Source organism: Balaenoptera borealis, assembly GCF_965194805.1.
Source record: "Balaenoptera borealis genome assembly, chromosome: 21".
Classification (NCBI taxonomy): domain Eukaryota; kingdom Metazoa; phylum Chordata; class Mammalia; order Artiodactyla; family Balaenopteridae; genus Balaenoptera; species Balaenoptera borealis.
This window is the reverse complement of record NC_138880.1, coordinates 20,163,727-20,185,714: the sequence shown is the minus strand read 5'-3', so window position 1 is coordinate 20,185,714 and position 21,988 is coordinate 20,163,727. Positions and strand designations below refer to the sequence as shown.

Sequence of the window (21,988 nt, the reverse complement as noted above, 5' to 3'; positions counted from 1 at the left end):
TTTCTAAAAATCTTGTATGTTCTGGTATAATGTTATAAGTAATAATCCTAGTTATTACTTTAAAATGTATATCTCAGAAATAACTAATTTTCTTGTCAACTGCATTATTATGAACTTTCATCAAATCTTTAACCCTGGTCATTTTTAAGTCTTTTGTCATTTACAGACAGTTCTGGGTGTACTCTGATGATTTTGCAAATATGTTCCTATAAAAGGGTTTCATCTTCAAGAAATTCATGGAAAAGACTCTGACAAGTACAGGTTTCTGGTAACTGACTGTACTGCTGAACTGAATGAATAAGCATTTTCAGAACTCTAATGAAAAACTGATGAACTCATTAAAAGTGCTAACAAAAGATCAAGATGAAAAAAAAATTAATTACATGGGACTGAGTGAACTGATGAGGATGAGTATAATTTTTGTGACTTTCTGTCTGAATTAAAAAAAAAAAAAAATCCCACAAGGACTCAGAGGCAAAGAATATACAAATCAATTTTCACTGCAAAGTAAAGGAGCTGTTACAGTGGAGGATTACTGGACTGAATGTCAATATTATTTCATAGTATGAGTGTGTTTCATGTTTGGTAATTGCAATCATTGTTGCTTTTGTTGTGGTCATCCATGTACAATGCTTGGTGTCAGTCTATTTATCTCTTGTAAAAATAAAATACAGTGTGTGTGTGTGTGAAAAAAAAAAAAAAAATGGGAAGAAGACCTACACAGACATTTCTCCAAAGGAGACGTACAGATGGCCAACAGGCACATGAAAAGATGCTCAATATCACAAATTACTAGAGAGATGCAAATCGAAACTAAAATGAGGTATCACCTCACACAGGCCAGAATGGCCATCATCAAAAAGTCTACCAATAATAAATATCAGGGAGGGTGTGGATAAAAGGGAACCCTCCTACACTGTTGGTGGGAATGTAAACTGGTACAACCACTATGGAGAACAGTATGGAGATTCCTTTAAAAAAAAAAACTAAAAATAGAGTTACCGTGCAATCCCACTCCTAGGCATATATCTGGAAAAGATGAAAACTCTAATTCAAAAAGATACATACACCCCAATGTTCACAGCAGCACTATGTACAATAGCCAAGACATGGAAGCAACCTAAATGTCCATGGACAGATGAATGGATAAAGAATATGTGTAATATTACTCAGCCATAAGAAAGAATGAAATAATGTCATTTGCAGAAACATGGATGGACCTAGAGAATAAAATAAAATAAAAAAAAAAGAAATAGGAATAGCAAGATAAGCAATTATAAATTGGGAAATATATCTGACTATAATTGAGAACCTGTAGAGGCTAATGAGATGCCAAGCTGAGGAGAATAAAAACATCTTTATTTTGTGTTTCTAAATATACTCATCAGTGTCAGATATGAGTTGTGAGAATATTAGAACGTATGCTTCAATAAAATGCTCCCTTTTTCTCTCTTTACTGAGATCCTAATCTCTCTTTGCTCAGACTCTTTGCCCTGAGTTCCTGACTCTGTTGTTCAGCAACTTGATCCTTTGCCCTTGATCCTTGGAGTCCAACTGCCTTCCCCACTTTAGGGGACCAGAGCCACTGCCCTGCAGAGTGGGACTGGATACGGAGCGAGAATGGCGTGTGGCTCTGAAGCATGGAACAAAGAGGAACTAAGGACCACTTGGGTAAAAACAGGCTTTAGAAACAAGGGACGGTCTGAAGCCATCACAGGGGCAGAGAACCAGGAACTGGAACCTAAGTGGAGAATTACTGGGAAGATTAAGCAAGACAGTGAAAGAAGACTCAGGAAAGCAATCAAACAGGAAGCAGAATCAGTAGTGATTTCTTAAAGACAGTGATTCTCAAGAGAATCACCTGGTGACCTTTTAAAATGCTGATGGCCTGTCACAGTTTCAGGGATGCTGGCAGAAGACTAAGAGACTCCAGGGTCAGAGACATGAGCTTCATGTTTGCACCAATGTGTCCAGCCTGCAAATACCAAGGGCGCAGTGTGGAATAATCCAGGTGGAAGGTGTGCAGGCAGTGGGCTAGGTCACAGCTGAGGAACCCTGAGCTTAGGAAACCTCAGTCTTTTATAATAGGTTACAAGCAAGTCTGCCCAGCCTTCGCACCCCAGAGGAAGCAAACAAACCCACCGTCTGCTCTGGGGCAGCCACTATCTCTGTCTGCCCAAAGCTGTTCACTATAGAAACATCCTTGAAAAAAACAGTCCAGAACATAAGCTCTGTGTGCAAAATGTGCAGAAATGCAAGTGACCCATGGGAAACTATAAACAGTGCCTGAGCTCCAATCCAGGCCAATTAAATTATAAACCCTACAGGGTTGAAAAGGAGTGCTTTCCCTGTTGGGTGTGGATGAGATTGCTCAAGACCAAAACCAGATCAGGCTTCTTACCAAATTTCTTCCCACAGGCTGAAAAAGTCCAAGGTTCCCTGAGGTCACAAAGCAGAGGCTTTATTTCTTTTCAGGTAGGAGGTGGGGTCCTGTACCAGTTTGGTACTCTTTTTTTTTTTTCTGCCACACTGCATGGCATGTGGGATCTCAGTTCCCGGACCAGGGATCTCAGTTCCCCAACCAGGGATTGAACCTGTGCCCCCTGCAGTGGAAGCCCATAGTCTTAACCACTGGACCGCCAGGGAAGTTCCCAGTTTGGTACTCTTTTTATTGGGTGTTTGAGACCTGGTTGTAATATGTTTAGGTATCCAACAAGGAGGCTTCAGGTACCTATCCTGAGACTGCAGAAAATGTCAATAAGACACAGATTAGAGGGTAAGATCTCACTGGGTTAATTTGGTCAATCATTGTGGATGACAGGATTGATTCACAGAGAAGTGGGTAATCAGAATAGTCAAAAGGCCATTTGATTGATTACTCTGTCTTATGGGCTGAATCATGTTCCCCCAAAATACGTATGTTGAAGCCCTAACCCTCAGTACCTACGAATGCTACTGCACTTGGCGGTAGGGCCCTTAAAGAGGTGCTTAAGTTAAAAGGAGGCCATTAAGGATGGGCCTTGATTCAATCTGACTGGTATCCTTATAAGAAGAGGAAGTTTGGACACACAGAGAGACACCAGGGATGTGTGTGCACAGAGGGAAGACCATGTGAGGACACAGCAAGAAGTCAGCCAAGAACAGAGGGTTCAGAGAAAACCAAACCTGCTGACGTCTTGATCTTGGACTTCCGAGCCCCATAACTGTGAGAAAATAAATTTCTATTATTTAAGCTACCCATTTTTGTGGTATTTTGTTCTGGCAGCCCTAGCAAGCTAATATACCTTACATTGCCTTAGATATCAGCTTCTGGCTCGGGAAGGTAGTACTTTTATAAAGAAAAGTTACTAGAGGTGTCCTTTCATCAGGGCTCGTCAGGGCTCTGGGCCAACCGGTGACCACTCTGTCACTGATTCACTAGAGGATATCTTAGCTGAGAGATCTGTAGTTTGTTCAGAACCTGACTGACCAGTGGAATGTCGGTGAGGTCAGAGGTGTAAGGGGCTGAGAGCCATGATTGCTCTGGAATGGAGTGTTCCTGGTGGAGGAGTGAAGCATGTTCGGGGTAAATTCCTCAGTGCTGAGACAGGTAGATGAGTTGGCAAGGGTTATTGTGAGGTAACTCCCTAGGCTATCCATTCCATTTGATCAAGGAGGGAGTGGACAGGCAGATTTTAACATCACTTCCTAAATCCAGGAGACATGTTCCGTGTCAGTCAAGATCATGTGTCTTTAAACGCCTGATGGGGGATGATCTTTTTGATGAACAGGTTGTCAGTGACTGGTACAAATGAGGAAGCCCTTTCAAGGAATAAAATGTGCCGTCTTCAAAAGAGTGTCTACCATCATCAAGATAATGTACTTTCCAGGAGATGTTGCTCAATGAAAGACATAATCCAGCGTGTTCCTCCCACAGGGGCGCTTGAGGATCAACAGAGGATGCTGGAAGGACACTGCAGCCAGTGGGGCGGTGGAGGGTGCCTTCCTGGACAGCACCTGGGGCGTGCATGTCTTGGGCATCTGCTCCCCGCCACAAAGTAGTAAATCAGACCTGCCGTCCTCAGAGTTTCTCATCTCCTTCTACCAAGCACGGGATGGGGAGAAATGAGGTTGCCATTCTGAGATATGCTCATAGATTTAAAAAGACATTACATTTACTGATTCTAAACATTGAAAAGACATGGGTACTGGACCTCTTTCAAGTCTAACACAACAGATCCACCTGAGACCTAAAATCATTCCATTATAGCGCCTGGTCAAGAGCTGCATCCACCAGAAGTAGCAGCCAACTGGCCCCATCCACTGCCCATGTCTGTGGTCAGCTAGTGGCCGTATTATGACGGGGCTATCAAGCATTGGCTTAATTCTTCTAAGAAGCCCAGTTCAATCTGGAGCCACGGGCGCCTAGCCAGCGGCGAAGTGGGAATAACATGTGTGCTTCCCCCGCTAAGTGTAAAACCAGACAGGCAGCCCATGAAACTGGCATGTTCTGACATAACCGACTCTACAGAAGAAACACCGGAAGGATCGCTGTTGCCAGTGAATTTTCCTAGAGGAATAGCAGAGGCTGTTATAGAAACAAAGTAGATTACACACTGACTCCAGGCTCCATCATAATGGCCTGGGTCTGCCCTCTGTGGATGTCCCTGCCCTTAGTCACCCAAACACATATAACAGTCTATTTTAAAGCAAGGTTAAGTCTTGCCTATTGTTTGGAGAATGGATTGTAGCACTATTAACAATGGTCTTCAGGCAATTTGTTTAACTTCTCTAGGCCTCAATTTTCTCAGTTGTAAAATGGGGATAATCATGGTATCTAATTTAGAGAATTTTGAGAATTAAATGAATAAATACATGTAGAACAATGAGAACTGTGCCTGGCACACAGTAAGTACTCATAAATATAGCTATCATTACTTTTTTTATGTTTCAAAGATAAATTGTTACACAATAAACTAGATACAAAACTACAAGGGATCCTGACAAAAATGAAAAGATTTATCTATATCTACCGTATCTATTTCTTGCCTACCCCAATTTCCTTGGGGAGAATGGATATAAAGTCTTTGCCATTTAAATTTGACCTAACTTCCAGCATGACCTTGAATTTGCTGCTGTCACCCTCAGCCCCTGTTGTTCTCTCTCCTGTAGCCCCCCAGGTCAGAAGAGGGGTCAGGGCTGGGGAAGGGAGGTCCGAGAAAGCAGCCATGAAAACCCCCAAGTGCATAATCAGAGCTAGGGAAAAGAGAAGAGTGGGAGTGGTACAAGGATAGGAGAGAGAAGAGGCTGTAAGCGTGAAGGGGAGTCTTTGATTCCAGGGCTGACGCTGCCTCTAGACCACAGGGGCTCCACGTAGAATGATAAGGAGTTAGAAGTGTCTTTGGTGTTGGAGGGGATTGCCTGGCAGAGAGAGCACTGGTGTTGCGCGTGTGCTGGCTTTGTGGAGGCTGCGTAGCTATGGGATCAGAAGTACGCGGCATTTTGACATGATCTGTTTTCATGCTTCTCTTTTGCATGTTACATTCCAGGTACAGTAACTTACTTCAGTTTCTCAACAGCACCCTGCTCTCCTTGGAACTTTACATTAGCCATTTTCTCTGTCTGGAACATCTTCCCTACTCAATCCTGTCGCCTGGGCTGACTCCTGTTATTCATCCTTCGGACCCCAGTTTAACCCTTCAGGAAACTTCCTGACCCTCAAGACTGAATTAGGCACCACTTCCATGTACTCCAAAAGCACCCTTTACTTTTCTTTCTTTTTTTTTTTTTTAAAGATTTATTTATTATTTATTTATTTTTGGCTGCATCGGGTCTCAGTTGCGGCACGCAGAATCTTCGTTGAGGCACGCAGGATCTTTTGTTGTGGCGTGCGGGCTCCTCGTTGTGGTGTGCTGGCTTCTCTGTAGTTGTGGCACGCGGGCTCCAGGGCTTGCGAGCTCTGTAGTTTGCAGCACGCGGGCTCTCTAGTTAGGCATGCGAGCTCAATAGTTGTGGCGCACGGGCTTAGTTGCCCCGCGGCATGTGGGACCTTAGTTCCCTGACCAGGGATGGAACCTGTGTCCCCTGCGTTGGAAGGCGGATTCTTTACCACTGGACCACCAGGGAAGTCCCTACTTTTCTATCTCAGCACTTATCATGGAGTATTGTCACTGCATGCTTAATTGTCTATCTCTTGCTAAACTGTCTAGGTACTGGTATCTTTAGCATCTAATGTGATGATTGGCATATTGTGAATGTTCAATATATATTTTAAAATTTTAATTGGTGGAACAAATCAGATGGAAAAAAAAAGAGAAGGCAGATGCTTCAAATATACTCATGGAGTAAAACAAGATATTTATTTGAATAACAACTCAGAGGAAGGTAACAGTTTGGTCTGCAAAGGATATGTGATTCCAAAAGTAGGAACAAAACTGATCTCAAGGGCAAGGAACTGATCAATGTAAGAGAAGAAGTACCAGGGAATTCCCTGGCCATCCAGTAGTTAGGACTCGGCACTTTCACTGCCATGGCCCGGCTGGATCCCTGGTCAGGGAACTATGATCCCACAAGCTGCGTGGTGCGGCTGGAAAAAAAAAAAAAGTACCATTATTCCAAATACCAAACCAAGCTCAAGATCCACGGTGTCTATTTAAACAGTCTGAGTGGGTTGTCAACACAGATTCAAGTGTCAGATAATGGCAGGAGGCAGGCAGTTGGGTGTTTGTTACAGGGACTGTGCAACCAGTCCTGGGAAGAGTGAGGTTTAAGCACTAAAACTCTCACCCCTGTGTTGAGAGTGCTGGGCGCAGAACTTAGGAAACAAGAGGTCACCAAGGAGTAAGGCAAGAAATCAGTTACTAGGAAATTGAAATACCAAGGACAGAGCAGAACTGACTGTATAAGTAGGAGTTGGGTAGAAGAGTCATATGGACAGGGTCTAGACAAACTATTATAGTGTGTGTGTGTGTGTGTGTGTGTGTGTGTGTTATAAAATTATAGCATGTGTAATAAGATAGATAATAGACATTCTAGATGACTGCTTCTGGGTATAACAGCTAAAAAAATTCCAGAAGTCAGTAGATCTGTTTTTATGATGATGTGTTTATGGTGAGGCAAGCATGAAGGAGGAGAAGGAGGAATAAGCTATGAAATATAAATCCAGTTCAATTGTATTTTATTTTTCAGCATATAGGAAAATAGTACTAGAGAGCCTACCAAGGGCAAACACTGAATAAATAAAATATATAATAAGACATAAATTCTAAGAAAATGTATAATATATAATATTATATAAAATATATAAAAATTTGCTCACACCAAAGTGTATGTTTTTGGTCTCCTTAAATTAAAAAATTAAATATTCATGCATATGATCTGTAGAAATAAATTTCTTTGTTATTTACAAGTTTATTACTAAATCAATTATTTTCTGAATTCTAATTCATCTCATAGTAGAAAATGCCTACTTACATACAACCTAGCAATTTTTGAAAACAATGCACAAATCACATGATTTTTTTTTTTTTTTTTGCAAAAACAGGTACAAAGTTTATTATTAGAGACACAGCATAACATGTGGGAGAGCACACAGAGAAACAGTTTATTTATTTAAGACAGAAGCAAGGCAGAAATACACACCCAGAGAGAAAGGGTGTGGGTGTCCTCCCTAATGAGGAGTGCAGTAAAGAAGGGGTTAAATTATTTATACAAGGCAGTTCTTCCAGGTCTTTGTTTACCTTTGGCCAGTTATCTTGTTTCTTTTTTCACACCTGACCTGCCCTAGAAATCTTTCCAACATGCATGCACATCTTTTTGCCAAGATGGATTTCAGTGCAGAGGCCTGTGGGAGATTTGACAACATTTATTATGGGGTCGTGCCCCTCCCTTTTTGACCCCCGAGGAGCTTTTCTGCACATATGCAGTCCGGGAGGTAATAGATGTGGTCATCTTATCTCTTTACTCTAGCAGAGCTCAGCTCCTGCCCTTTGTCTTTGGAGTGTCAGGGAAAACAAAGCTCCAATTTACTCCCGTTGGACAAACTCCAGCTGTCCAGCCCAGGGCCCCATCTACCTCCTATCTCAGTATCTTTTTTTTTTTTTTTTGAATTTTATTTTATTTATTTTTTTATACAGCAGGTTCTTACTAGTCATCCATTTTATACACATCAGTGTATACATGTCAATCCCAGTCTCCCAATTCATCACATCACCACCATTTTTATACAACATATAATTAAATGTATTTTTTTAATCTTTTGGGTGTGATTGAATTATGTGCCTACATTAAAAGATTGTAGTACCAAATTCACACTAATTGGTGACAATCACAACAGCCTTTGGTATCACATCTGTTCAGCCAAGACCATTAGTTTAACCATGCCCCCTTCTGCAGGAGCCCCAATCTTTATGAGACAGTCTCTCAAGGCAGTATGTGTAGTGGTTAATGTAGAGAGTCCAAAGCCTGGTTTCAAAGTCCAGTTGCCCTTGCTAGCCATGGCCTTTGAGCAAGTTACTTGACCTCTATGTGCCTCATATTCCTCATCTGTAACATGGAAGTGATAAGAAGACCTATCTCTTTGTTGTAAAGATCAAACGAGTTGGACTTCCCTGGTGGTGCAGTGGTTAAGTATCCACCTGCCAACGCAGGGCACACGGGTTTGATCCCTGGTCTGGGAAGATCCCACATGCCACAGAGCGACTAAGCCCGTGCGCCACAACTACTGAGCCTGTGCTCTAGAGCCCATGAGCCACAACTACTGAGCCCACGCACCTAGAGCCTATGCTCTGCAACAAGAGAAGCCACCGCAAAAAGAAGCCCGCGCACTGCAACAAAGTAGCCCCCGCTTGCCGCAACTAGAGAAAGCTCATGCGCAGCAACGAAGACCCAATGCAGCCAAAAATAAATAAATAAAATTTTTTTAAAAAAGAGCAAATGAGTTAATACATGTAACATGATTACAAAAGCATTGAGCGTTTAGCTCAATGAATGTCTACATTATTATATCTTCTCTCCCTTGTTTTCAGAGGAAAGAGCCCACCAACCCTCCCCTGAAAGAATACTGCAACGTCCTCTCTCTCCTCTTAAGTTTTACCCTATGCTGCCTGGGGGTGAGGATGGCAGTGGTAGGGCCAGTCCGGCATTCCCCAGCATGCTCTATGGCGTGATGGCTGAGTTCATGCTGGCCTTCCTGTGAGTTTAGAATGTGGGGTACTTGGTGCCTTTGGTGCTCAGCTTTGGGCTCAGCCACCATTCTGGGACAAGAGGAAGAAGCTCGTTTGGCAGGCTGTCATGGCACTTTTTGAAGCTTCAACATTCAGCCTTCCAAAATGGCTTGCTTTCTGCATGATCAGAGAAAGTGTTCACCTCACCCAGTTTAACACAGTGTTTATCAAACAGAGGGCAGGTATCCTTGGCCTCACTCTAGCATTACGTAAGTATCCAAAAATTCTTTTTTTTTTTTTTAAACTCCCATGAACACAGAGCTCTTTAACCCTTCTCCTGCCCTTCTCCTGCCTATTCTTGGGGACGCTGAGTGGGTCAAAACATTTTGAAAATCATAGTAGTTTAAAATATTTAGCTAATATTTTAAACACTACATTGCTTGAACTTTCTATCACAGTGTAAGTCACATTTCCCCAAGGCAGGCTCCTTAACTTATTTGCTATAAGCAATTGAGCTACTGGCACTTTTTTGATGTTTATTTATTTGTTGGGGTTTTGTTTTTGTTTTTTCAGTTGAAATCCTTCCTCTGGATCTTAAGTTGTGTTTGGCATTTTCCTCTGGGAAGAAGAAAAAATTTTTAAAAACTTAAACTCAGGGTTGGCATAAAATAAAAACAAATAGAAAATGTTGGCTGAAAACTCCATATTCACAGAGTTTTCCAGAGGCAAATGTTATAGCTAATCATTTTCATATTTGCTTGGAAAATAGTCTGGAACTTGTGAGTCTTTACTATTCAGCTCTTTGGTAGGTAATTAAATGTAAGCAAAGAGCTCCTTTCCTAACAACGTTAAAATCTGCTTACTTGAATGAAAAATGTTGTGTGATATACTTGATCACAGATGTAAGCTTTTGAATAACATTGAACTAATTTTAGACAATCATTTTCCCATTGTTTTTCTGCTTGTTTAATTGCCAAAACAGGATTTTTTAAAAATAATCCAGCATGTGTAAAGAACACTTGGGCTTCTGAATCTCAAAAATAAATATATGAATAAAGCCTAAATCATTAGAAAAATGAACATTTCACCAAAGCAGTAGTATATGATTGGTCTCAACCTGATAAGTGTTTTTAGAAAGTGATGAAGGTTCTTTATTTTCATTTCTCTTCTGATTCCTATTGGCTATTCAATCTATTTAATGTGGAGTATATTTTATTTGTAACAAAATTGTTGTAGACAATTTGGCATCAAAACAATGAAAGTGAAGAAAGAACTTAAAATATGCTAAAAGAATGGAATTATCCCATCAGGAAGAGAAATTTTTTATTGGGTACAGTTGAACATAAAACATTATATTAGTTTCTGGTGTACAACATAATGATTTGATATTTGTATGTATTGTGAAATAATCACCACGGTAAGTCTAGTCAACATCCATTGCCATACATAGTTACAGAATTGTAGAAAATTTTTTTTTAAAAAAGGAGGGAAATAAACAAAATGATAAGGGTAAAATTTGAAAGTTTGTGATGTTAAATTATAGTATTTTTATCCAAAAGTCTGTGACTGGGTATCCTTCAAAACTATCTCTTTACAGTGGCCACGAATTCAACTACCCTAAAACATAGCTTCCTGGGCGTCTAAACAACAGTGAGTCCATACTTGCCATATTCTCGAAGTCAGTACAGATCAGCCTAGATAAGACCCAATAGATATTAATTTATCCCACCCTCAAGTGGTTTAAGAAACAGATACTACTTTTTGGTGACAAACTGGTAGCTATGTTTGCTTCAGGGGTCAAAGAAATACCATAGCAAAGGAGACTGTGGGGACAAAAGTAGAATCTTGCAGTTTTCAGCAAAAACATCTAAGAATGCGTGGACTGTTATAAATTTCAGTGGGTTAGTAAAAAATCTGGTGAGACTGGGAGGTTATAAGAATCTAACCAGAAGATTACTATTTTGAGTTCACTTCCAGATGTTCAGAATGATTTATAATGCTCTAAGTCAAGATAATCTATATTAAATTATTTGTTTGGTGTTGTATTTCTACTTTCATTTTAGTGTCACAGGAGAGAAAATTTCCTCTGTTCTGTCTGATAAAGCTATAAGTTTCACTTAAATATACTGTGCTTAACTGAAACATATACTTTTAATTGTTTTCTACAAGAATCAGAAATGAAAAACCAGATACATGGTTCACTGTTTTATTTTTTCCATGATCATATCAAGAAGACAGATGCTAATTAAATACTAGGAAAAGAAATAAGAATTTCCTAATAGCCACTGGAAGATGTACAAGATTCAGTTTTAAACAGCTGCTTATCTACATCATGTATTTATCTGTCTCCATTAGTATTGAGTAATCTCATTCAGAGGCTCCCTTTAAAAAAAAAAAGATAACAAATACTACATTACCTTGTTTTCCAAACAGATTGTTCAGAGATTTTCAATGATGGGTATAAGCAGAGTGGATTTTACCAAATCAAACCTCTCCAGAGCCCAGCAGAATTCTCTGTTTATTGTGACATGTCTGATGGAGGAGGATGGACTGTAATTCAGAGACGATCTGATGGCAGTGAGAACTTTAACAGGTGTGTTAATTATGACATAAGGATTTATTTGGAGTGGGAAATGTGAGGTTTACAATAAGTTAAGCCTTTTTTATTATATCCTGAAGTGTATTAATTAGACAGAATTTCATTCTCTCTTAATAATAATAAAATACATTAGCTAATCAAGAAAATATTGGGGATAGGAGTGGAGGTGCACACCTTGGGTACTGCAAAGGTCCATTTGGATTTTGCTAAAGTCAGCTTTCACTTTAATTTTTTAGAGACTGGAATGACTATGAAAATGGCTTTGGAAATTTTGTCCAAAAAAATGGTGAATATTGGCTCGGTAATAGAAATCTTCACTTATTGACTACACAAGGTAAGGTTTGCCTAATATCAACTTCATCTGAAATACAATAAAAAGAACACAAATGTTTTTCACTAAATCATAGGCAATAGAACTAATTCAGTAACTACTATGATTTGCAGATGGCAATGATCGCTTTTGGGCAATAATTCCCTTTGTAAAATGTGGCTCCTTGCACCTGGGTTGTGGGAGGGAGATTTCTCATATATTTTTGTTCTGTTTCTTGGAAGGAAAGCTAATGTTATAATCATTCTTTTTAAATGCCCTGAGTGCCTCAAAACATATATATTGTATCAGTTATCTGCTGGCACAATAAAACTGTGTAACAAGACATAAATTTAGTGGCTTAAAACAACAACTGTTTCTTATTTCTCACAGATCTACAGGTTGGCTGGGTGGCTTTGCTGATCAGGGCTGGGCTCTGCTGGTCTTGGCTCAGCTTGCTCATGGGTTGGTGATCAACTTCCTGGTCAACTGGAGGCTGGCTGTTCTAGGCTAGCCTTGGAGAGAATGCTTCAGCTCACTCCATTTGGTCTCTCATCTTCCAGCTGGCTAGTCTGGACTTGCTCTTGAAGCAGAGGCAGAGTTCCAAGAGAGACAGTGGAAGCACATAACTTTCTTGAGACCCAGACTCAGAAATGGCACACAGTCACTTTCACTGCCTTCTATTGGTGAAAGCAAGTCACAGGACCAACTCAGATGTAAGGGGAAAGGAAATAGACTTAATGGGAGGAGTTACGAAGTTGCATTGCATAGGGAAAGGTGGAGAATTGAGGAATTATGGCAGTTTTTTGGAATCAAATACCACAATATACTAAATATTTTTGTTCCCATTCCATTTCCAAATTTTATTTTGAAAAATTTCCAAGACACAGCACAACTGGGAAAAGTTTCAACCTACCACCTAGATTTTACATTAACATTTTAATCCCATAACTATCCATCTATCCATCCATCAATCCATTTTTTTGGACATATTTCAAAGTAAATTGTGTACATCTGTAAAATTCCCCCTATATGTTTTTGCATGGATATCTTTAACTAGAGTTCAATATTTGTCTAAAATATCACTAGTTTAATAATACGTTTTCCAAGCTTCTCTTTCCCGTGTTCTTTTGCTCCAATCCTTTACCTTCCTTACCTTAGTTGCTATCTCAGATTGTAGTCAGTTCCACTCAAATCTGATTCTTAATGTTTCATAAAATGCAACTGTATTGCTCAGGAAAACATGCTAAATCACACTGGCAATGCACTAAATGTAAGAGCAAGGGTTTATTTTTTCCAAATAAGTTAAGGAAAGTGATTGGTGTTTCTATATTCATAATAGTATGATTATAATTATAGAGATCTTTGAGACACCAGAATAGTAACTCAGAGAGGATGGATACTCCTAGATGTCTAATGCTTTCTTTGTATATTCTTCTTGTGATCAGTGCTCTCTAAATTTCAATGTATTTATTATCCTACTTTTACGTGTTTTATGATAGATATATAACATTTATCATACCATCTTCTGTTTCTTTCACGCATTAATATGCATCTGATTTCTTGTCGAAACTATGAAAACCCCAAGAAGTAACCTTTGGCTCCTTCTAAACATGCAAAATTCAAAGTTATTATTTTTCAAATTATTATTAAATGTTTATTTGCCCAGATGCGCTTTGCCAACACATCTGCTTCCCCTTCAGGTTTTGATTGGTGTTTCAGGCTGGCTACTCTCATGGTAGCAAAAATGTATTGATCAGTTCCAGGCATCACAACTGCATATCACATCATCCCAAGGAGAAACAGTGCCTTTGTCCTTGCATTTATTAATTATGAGAGCCTTTAAGGCTAAGGAGTTGCCTCTGAAAATAGCTTTATCCCCATTATACAAATTTTGGCTGAAGTGTTTGCAATAAAGTTAATTTAGAAATGGTCTGTAATTGAACTTTTATTTACTCATTGACCAAAGAGATATTTAGATGGTTACCTAAAAGTCTGAATCTCTTCTATAATACAAAGCACTTTTTTTAGGAGTCTTGACTTAGCCTGTGTTACTGCTCTTGTCCCCTTTGCAGTCTTAGCTCACATAACATTTAGTACGTTTTGATCAGATGAAAGTGGCCTCTTCCTTGAAACCCCACTTTAGAGAGCTCCCTGGGACAAGGAATCTGTGGGGCCAGAGTGCCTCCCAGACTCGCTCCAGTGATGGCGAATCCAGCATTCCCTGCCCAAGAAGCCTTGAACTTGTCTCCAGGACCTGCTCATGCCTCTTCTTCATCTGTCTCCACTGTGGGACAATTATACAGCTGGTGTGTGCACCCCTAAGTCTGAGGGGAGGTAAAGAAAGAGCTTTTATTTTGGTGTAAAAAGAGCGTGGGTGTGCAGCCTGGAACGCCCATGCGTGTGGGCAAAGCCCCTTGCTGTGTGTGATGGAGACAGAGGTGGAAGAGAAGTGAGGTAGACCACAGACCAGGTCTGCATGCCGTGTCTCCATGGTCCGGCCTGGAACTGGGAGGCGGCCAAGACTAAATTCAAACCTGATCTTACAGGTCACTGTGAAAGTTTATTTATCAAAGTAGGAGGATTGAATATAGTTATTATCTAACAGTTAGTTTGATTTATAACTTTTTTATGTTCCTGACAATAGTTCTGTTTCTGAAAGAAGAATAGTCTTTGTTATTTGCAAATGATGGGACAATGAAGAAAAGATGATTACTTGATGATATCAACTATTTCAGTCATTATTTATATTTAAGATCAACATTCTTACCAAAAGTAAGAAAAAGAGGATAAACGTTTAAACATCTTAAAACTTCTTTCATTGTTAGATTTCTTAATCTACTTACTAAAAAATGACTTGCTTTCTGTTGTTCTTTGCCAAGTGAATTACACTGGCTTTTACCTGTGATAGATGTAGTAGAAATGTTCTACCTTTAATATTGCGTCCCTAATTTTTTTCGAGTAAAATACACAATAAAACACTCACGTTGTAAATACAATGGAGTCACTGCTTATCCTTTGAAAACTGACTCATGGCAGAAGGAAATTGTCTAAGTAAAATAGAGCCGCAAATTGTTTTTAAGCCTCAGTAAGTCAGTGTCATCTCACACATTAAAAAAAAAAAAACAACTATGATTTCTTTTTTTTTTTTCAGGAGACTACACATTAAAAATCAACCTTGCAGATTTTGAAAAAAATAGCCGTTATGCACAATACAGAAATTTCAAAGTTGGAGATGAAAAGGTATGAACATTTTCAAATAACTAACATCATGAATTAACATGTAAAACATACAATATAAACCTGAAGTCAGGGGAAACAAAAATATGCAATAGAACCTAATCTTTTATTTATTAAATAAGCCTGGTAAAATAGTAACAACTGATAATGGAAGTCACCTCTTTTCCTTTAGAATTCCTATGATTTGCATATTGGGGAATATTCTGGAACAGCTGGAGACTCCCTTGCAGGGAATTTTCATCCTGAAGTGCAATGGTGGGCCAGTCACAAAAGAATGAAATTCAGCACATGGGACAGAGATAACGACAACTACGAAGGGAACTGTGCAAAAGAAGATCAGTCTGGCTGGTGGTTTAACAGGTTTGACATTTTATAAACATAGCTGTAGTGGCGTTGATGATTGCTCACTGGTGGGCATTAATTATAATATATGAGGTAATGTTGGTCTTCTTTGTGATCCTGGTATTATTAAATAATCATCTTTATAAGAATTCTTTTTTTTTTTCTTTTTTAAAATGAAAGCTTCTTTCTTTCTTTCTTTTTGGCTGTGTTGGGTCTTCGTTTCTGTGCGAGGGCTTTCTCTAGTTGTGGCAAGCGGGGGCCACTCTTCATCGCGGTGCTCGGGCCTCTCACTGTCGTGGCCTCTCTTGTTGCGGAGCACAGGCTCCAGAGGCTCAGGCTCAGTAGTTGTGGCTCACGGGCCTAGTTGCTCCGCGGCATTTGGGATCTTCCCAGACCAGGGCTCGAACCCGTGTCCCCTGCATTGGCAGGCAGACTCTCAACCACTGCGCCACCAGGGAAGCCCCTATAAGAATTCTTAAGTGATGAAGTCGCTTTAAGGATTTGTTCATTGTGTACATTAGTAAAGCTTGAAAGATACATCATAGAAATAAATCAAATTACTGCTTTTACAAAGATTCTTTGCAAACTGAATTATGGGTGAGTTATCATAAGTAGTGGGTCACAAATTGACACAAAGAAATAGAGAACATTTTCGATGTTCTAATAACCAAGTAGCTCTCCACCTTCTCGTGTCATCCCAAATGGCCATATTATTGTAATTTTTTCTGTGTAATACTACTTTTCATTTACTGTGACTTTTATTAAATCATTGAATCCAAGCTCCTTCCAATGCATAAATTTCCTCTACAACATTCCTGAAACCTAATTCCACCTTCTCATTGAATACTTCAGTGTTACTTTATCAGCAAACTTATTCCATTTTTGATTGTACTAAATCAATTTTTCTTCATTTTCCTTTTATTTGCTTGAAATCTTCCTTCTTATTACTTTGCCAGTTTTTTTTCTCAGTAGCTACAGAGTAATTGTATTCTTTTTCAACATAATCTCTTCGGGTGCTGGATAGGAAGATATTTATTGTATTCCTCAGTGTTTTCTCTTCTCTAAGCTAGATATGCCTCATTCCCGTAACTGTTCTCCACCCAAGATGATATCCAGACAGTACCCTTTGCTGTAATCACAAAGTTAAGGCAGGAATGGAAAAATTCAAACAGTCTTCCTTAAAAATAACCTGATAAGCCTGCTATGTCTGCAAAGCAGATGTGCTCAGACTGTTAGGCAGTACATGGGCTTTGAACATCTTTTCTATTTAGAAGACAGGGGCCCCCTCAAAATAACTTTGCATTACAGAATCTTGAGTATTTCTGGAGTGCCGTGTTTTCCATGTAATTGAGGAATAATCATTTAAATTCCACATTCCAAATTTTAACATTTTTTTGATTATGTAAATACTTTTAAAACATTAAGCATCCTCTGTTTTATTAAGTGGAGGTATACCAGACATATGTCTGTTTTCCCTAAAATCATGAGAATCCTCATTATGAACATCTTGTGTTATTGTGATGTGCTGATTTTAGAGTTGTAGATTCTATGGAGGTACAGCTTGTTGTGTATAGTGTGGAGTGTCAAGTTGAACCTAGATAGTTGTAAAAACACTATTTTATCTGGATTTTGCTTTTTTTCAAAGTTTGAGTCCGTTTAATTTTGGGTCATTTGTAAGGGAAGTAGAACACACACAGCAGTGAGAGGAGACAGAGAAACAAAGTTATCTTTCCTGTTTGACAAGTTGAAGGTGGTGATAATCTTTTCCCCAGCGGTTTTCTTGTTCTCTTAAAACCATCTTTATCAGCTTCTCTTCATCTTCCTTTTTCTTCCCGTTCTAAGTTAGCCTTATGTAAGAATTATCAGCATTACGTAAAACATCTATGATTCACAAAGTTGCAAGCAGCCCTTAATGTTTGGTTTGGAACAGAATTCCATACACGGAAATAACAACCACATTGTTAATGTTAGCAGGAGATCAAAACTAAGTACCTACCCAGTGGAAGACAGCTGGCACACAGATTAACAGGGGCTAATAAACGATTTACTTGACTTTAAAGATAGGGGTTCAGGGAGGACAAAGAAAGGCAATTCAGTTGCTGCAGCCACCCAAGGAGCCTGCGTTATCCTTGGAGTCAGAGGAGATGATAAGGCTGTGCAGGTGGAAAAACAGAAAAGCTGGAGAAAAAGTCAGTTGTTCCAGGAGCTCAGTGCTCCTTCTACCATACCTGCTGCTTCTGTGGTTTAATTGCATCATCCTCTTCCTCCTTACTCTTTTTTTTTCTGTCCCATAGTTCTTCCAATTTACAAGAAATCTTGGCACTTCATAAGTATACTCCACTTACAAGGCATTCTTTCTCTGCATAGCAAACTAATAACTGAGTGTTGACGTCTTCTCTGCTTTTCTGGTGTAGCATCTCATGTGTGTGCTCACAGCTACTTCTTCACCAAGGAAGCCCCAATCAACTTCCAATCTAGCTTCAAGTCCAGGCTGTTCTAGAACCTGGAAGATGCTGGAAAATTGGTCTTAGAATTGCTAAGGTTTCCTGTGTTGACCAGAGTCAGTTCCCTAATAGCATTCAAATCACAGACCAAATAAAAAAGTACATGTAGTAGGTGTCTCTAGGAAGACAGAAATATGTCAAAATGTATGTTCTGGAGGCTCAATTTAGAGTGTTTTGTCTTTTGACGTTACTTTCCATTGCAGTTTTAAAAACACAGTAGGCTCTTAACACTTGCAGATTTAGCATACATGGTTTTGATTAGTTGCATCAATTTAAGTTAGGAGGACTGTCAGGACGGTCGGCAGGAGAGAATTACAAGGCGGGCAAGGGGTTCAAGCCAGCCACTCAGCGTTTATGGGTAAATTATATGCTTTCTTTGATTCAGCAATTTAGGTGCTTTCCAAAGATTTTAAGAACTATTCCTTGTGAATGTTCTCCTTATGTCCTAATGTCTGATATCTTTTCATTGGTTATATCAATAAATATATAGTAACTAATTTCATAACAGTACACAGAAAATTATCACCTATCCTCAGTGTATCCATATCAGGAACAAAATTTACAGATTCCAAAGGAGGAAGGGGGACATTTAAAAATGTGTGATAACCTAACCCACTTATCTAGGTTGGAGCAATAAATGTAAAAAGTTAACTCAGCAACTAAGACAAATGATTATTGTCTGATGGCTGGGAAAATTTTAAATGGTGGTTTAGGTTTTGTTTTCTTATCCCTGAGCTTAAAATAATCGATACACTGGTGATTTTTAAGAGGGAGGAAGGGAATTTGAATTCCGAAAGCTAAGTCTTGGCAGCAGACAGATGAGCACTGTAGTGTAACGTATACAGGGGAGCTGGCGAATAGAGAAGCGGGCCACACCCTGCTTTCTTAGCCATGCTGCTCTTGCTAAGGCTCAGGCTTACAAGGTCATGTTTCTGCTTGCTTGTTTTCTCCCTTCCTTCCTTCCATTCTCTCTTTTCTTTTTCTTTCTTCCTTCCTTCCTTCCTTCCTTCCTTTCTTTCTTTCTTTCTTTCTTTCTTTCTTTCTTTCTTTCTTTCTTTTCCTTTCTTCCTGTTTCTTTCTTCCTCCCTTCCTTCCCTCCCTCCCTCCCTCCCTTCCTTCCTTCCTTCCTTTTCTACTAAGAACAGAACTCCTCCTTTACCAGTACTCTCTAAGTGGCCTAGGTTTTATCCTGAGAGCTGTTATGGTACTAAAACCTACCAGTTTAAAAAACTCATGTTGTAGAATCACTTGGCTTTTGGAAACTGATAAATATTCCCTTATCTAAAAATGGCAGAGGGAATTCCCTGGCGGTGCAGTGGTTAGGACGCCACACTCTCACTGCCAAGGGCGTGGGTTCAATCCCTGGATGGGGAACTAAAATCCCATAAGCCGCTCGGCGTGGCCAAGAAAAAAAAAAAGGCAGAATTCATAATTAAAATGTTTTTGATCATTTGCTAGCACAATAAAATGGTTTCAAAGGGTGTTTTTCTAGTCTGATTGTTTTGTGTTTATTTTTCCTCCCACTAGGTGTCACTCTGCAAACCTGAATGGTTTATATCACACGGGCCCCTACACGGCTAAAACGGACAATGGGATAGTCTGGCACACCTGGCATGGATGGTGGTATTCCTTGAAATCTGTGGTTATGAAAATTAGGCCAAATGATTTTATTCCAAATATTGTTTAATTGTCCCTGCTGAGCTTTCATTTCTGCAGTTCATCTTGGTTTAAGTGATTTGAAAAATAGCAAATCTAAACATTCACATGTATAATGATGGCAATTGTTATGTGCACTGCTTTTCATTCTTACTTGCCTTTATTAATTAATGTACTTTCAGTACAGCAAATAAGTGATATTCACCGAATAAATGTAGATTATGTTACTATTTAATTGAATTCCTACGTGCAAAGGACTACAATAAGAGATTATTGTTGAACAAAAAATAAAAAGCATAGAGTATATACATGACTTGGGAGATAACACAGCATAAATTTATAATAACTTACATATGAATGCAGTTTTAAAAATACCTGAAAATAATCCAGCAAATAATGGATTGCCAAATCAACTGCGTGGATAATAAATATTATGAATTGAGAATGAACTCAGGTCTCTGACTGCAAAGCTAGAACTTTAAATACAACCCAGGATCTTAATCACTATAAAACACTTTCTCGTATTTTTAGGATGTTTAGGTAGATTACACACTTCTTTCAGAAGGCTCATTTTAATTCTTATACCAGTCCTGTGAGGTATTATGATCCCCATTTAAAAGAGCTGAGAATCTGAGGATCTGAGAGGCTGTCATTGCTCAAAGTTACAAAGCTAATAAGTAGGGGAACAAGGACTCAAGTCCAAGTCTTCGCATGCTGAGTCAAATGTTTTGCACCCACGCTGCAACTTCTGGGATGTGTCAGACACAGAGGGCGCACTTCAAACCCACATGAAGCTAAGTGTTTTGGCTAAAAACATACACTAACCATACAATCACAAAAATATAAATAATTCCAAAAGCTGATAAGTATGAAGAAAAAATGTGTGCCTGGGGGATGTATAGCAGGGAACCTGACCTGGCTTGGGGGAGGGGGGTCAGAGAAGTTTCCCAGAAGAACTAACTTTTTGAGCTGAGATCTTTTAACTAGGTGTTATGTGGGAAATCATTGCAGGCAGAGAGAAATCCTTGTGTAAAGTACACAAAGCAAGAAAGCGCATGGAGGGGCTTCCCTGGTGGCGCAGCGTTTGAGAGTCTGCCTGCCAATGCAGGGGACACGGGTTCGAGCCCTGGTCTGGGAAGATCCCAAATGCCGCGGAGCAACTAGGCCCGTGAGCCACAACTACTGAGCCTGCACGTCTGGAGCTTGTGCGCCGCAACAAGAGAGGCCGCGACAGTGAGAGGCCCGCGCACCGCGATGAAGAGTGGCCCCTGCTTGCCACAACTAGAGAAAGCCCTCTCACAGAAACGAAGACCTAACACAGCCAAAAATAAATACAAATTAATTAATTAATTTAAAAAAATTATAAAAAAAAAAGTGCATGGAAACAAAAAAAGGCTAGAGAGGCAATATGGTTTAGTGATCCTTACATCCTTAAACCAAGGATTCTGCCACCTAATAGCTGTGTGACCTTGGGTAGGCTGCTTAACGTCTCTGAACTTCAGTAATCTCATCTGTTAGATGAAGATTATAATAGTACCTGCCTCATAGGGTTGGGCTGAGGATTACACACAAGTAAAGTACTTAGAGTAATGCCTTGCACAAAGTAAGCAGTCAATAAGAACTAGCCGTAATTATTAGTGAAGTTGGCATTAAGAGACAATAATAACAGATGTCTTGAAATAATGGGTCACATAAAGATGTTAAGGTTGGGACTTCCCTAGCGGTCCAGTGGCTAAGACTCTGGCTTCCACTGCAGGGGCCATGGGTTCGAGCCCTGGTCGGGAAACTAAGATCTCACATGCCTCCCGGGGCCGCCAAAACAAAACAAAACAAACAACAAAAAAGATGTTAAGGTTAGTTGTACTGATACTTTATCCTCTAAACAGTGCTTTCCAAAGCAGGCTTCTCAAACTTTAATGTCATACCAATCACCTGGGCATCTAGTTAAAGTGATTCTGGGGTGGGGCCTCAGTTGTTCTAGTTGTTTTAACAAGTTTTCAGGTGATGCAGATTTAGGAATCTGGTCTAGGGATCACACTTGGAAAAATAAGACTGTAGGGAACAGTAGTTCTGTGGGATAGTAATAATTAATACAGGAAGAAAAGGGCCCCTTGATCAAATGAGTCTAGGAGAAGACACAAAATTCAACAGATTTCTTCTCTTGAGTCTTTCTCACGTCCTTTAATATGCTTAGGCG

General features: G+C 39.6%; 1 protein-coding gene across 3 annotated transcripts in view; it reads left to right on the top strand.

Moving 5' to 3' along the window:
- The window catches only part of FGL1 (fibrinogen like 1), a 63,377-nt gene extending 43,356 nt beyond the window's left edge, over nt 1-20,021 (top strand). For all 3 annotated transcript variants that reach the window (XM_082375380.1, XM_082375379.1, XM_082375381.1), the window contains exons 4-8: nt 11,577-11,736; nt 11,979-12,076; nt 15,204-15,292; nt 15,462-15,649; nt 19,663-20,021. In XM_082375380.1, the coding sequence (XP_082231506.1) occupies nt 11,577-11,736; nt 11,979-12,076; nt 15,204-15,292; nt 15,462-15,649; nt 19,663-19,822 (695 nt within the window). In that variant the 3' untranslated portion in view covers nt 19,823-20,021. The remainder of the gene's footprint in view (nt 1-11,576; nt 11,737-11,978; nt 12,077-15,203; nt 15,293-15,461; nt 15,650-19,662) is intronic.
- The last annotated feature ends 1,967 nt before the right edge of the window (nt 20,022-21,988 follow it).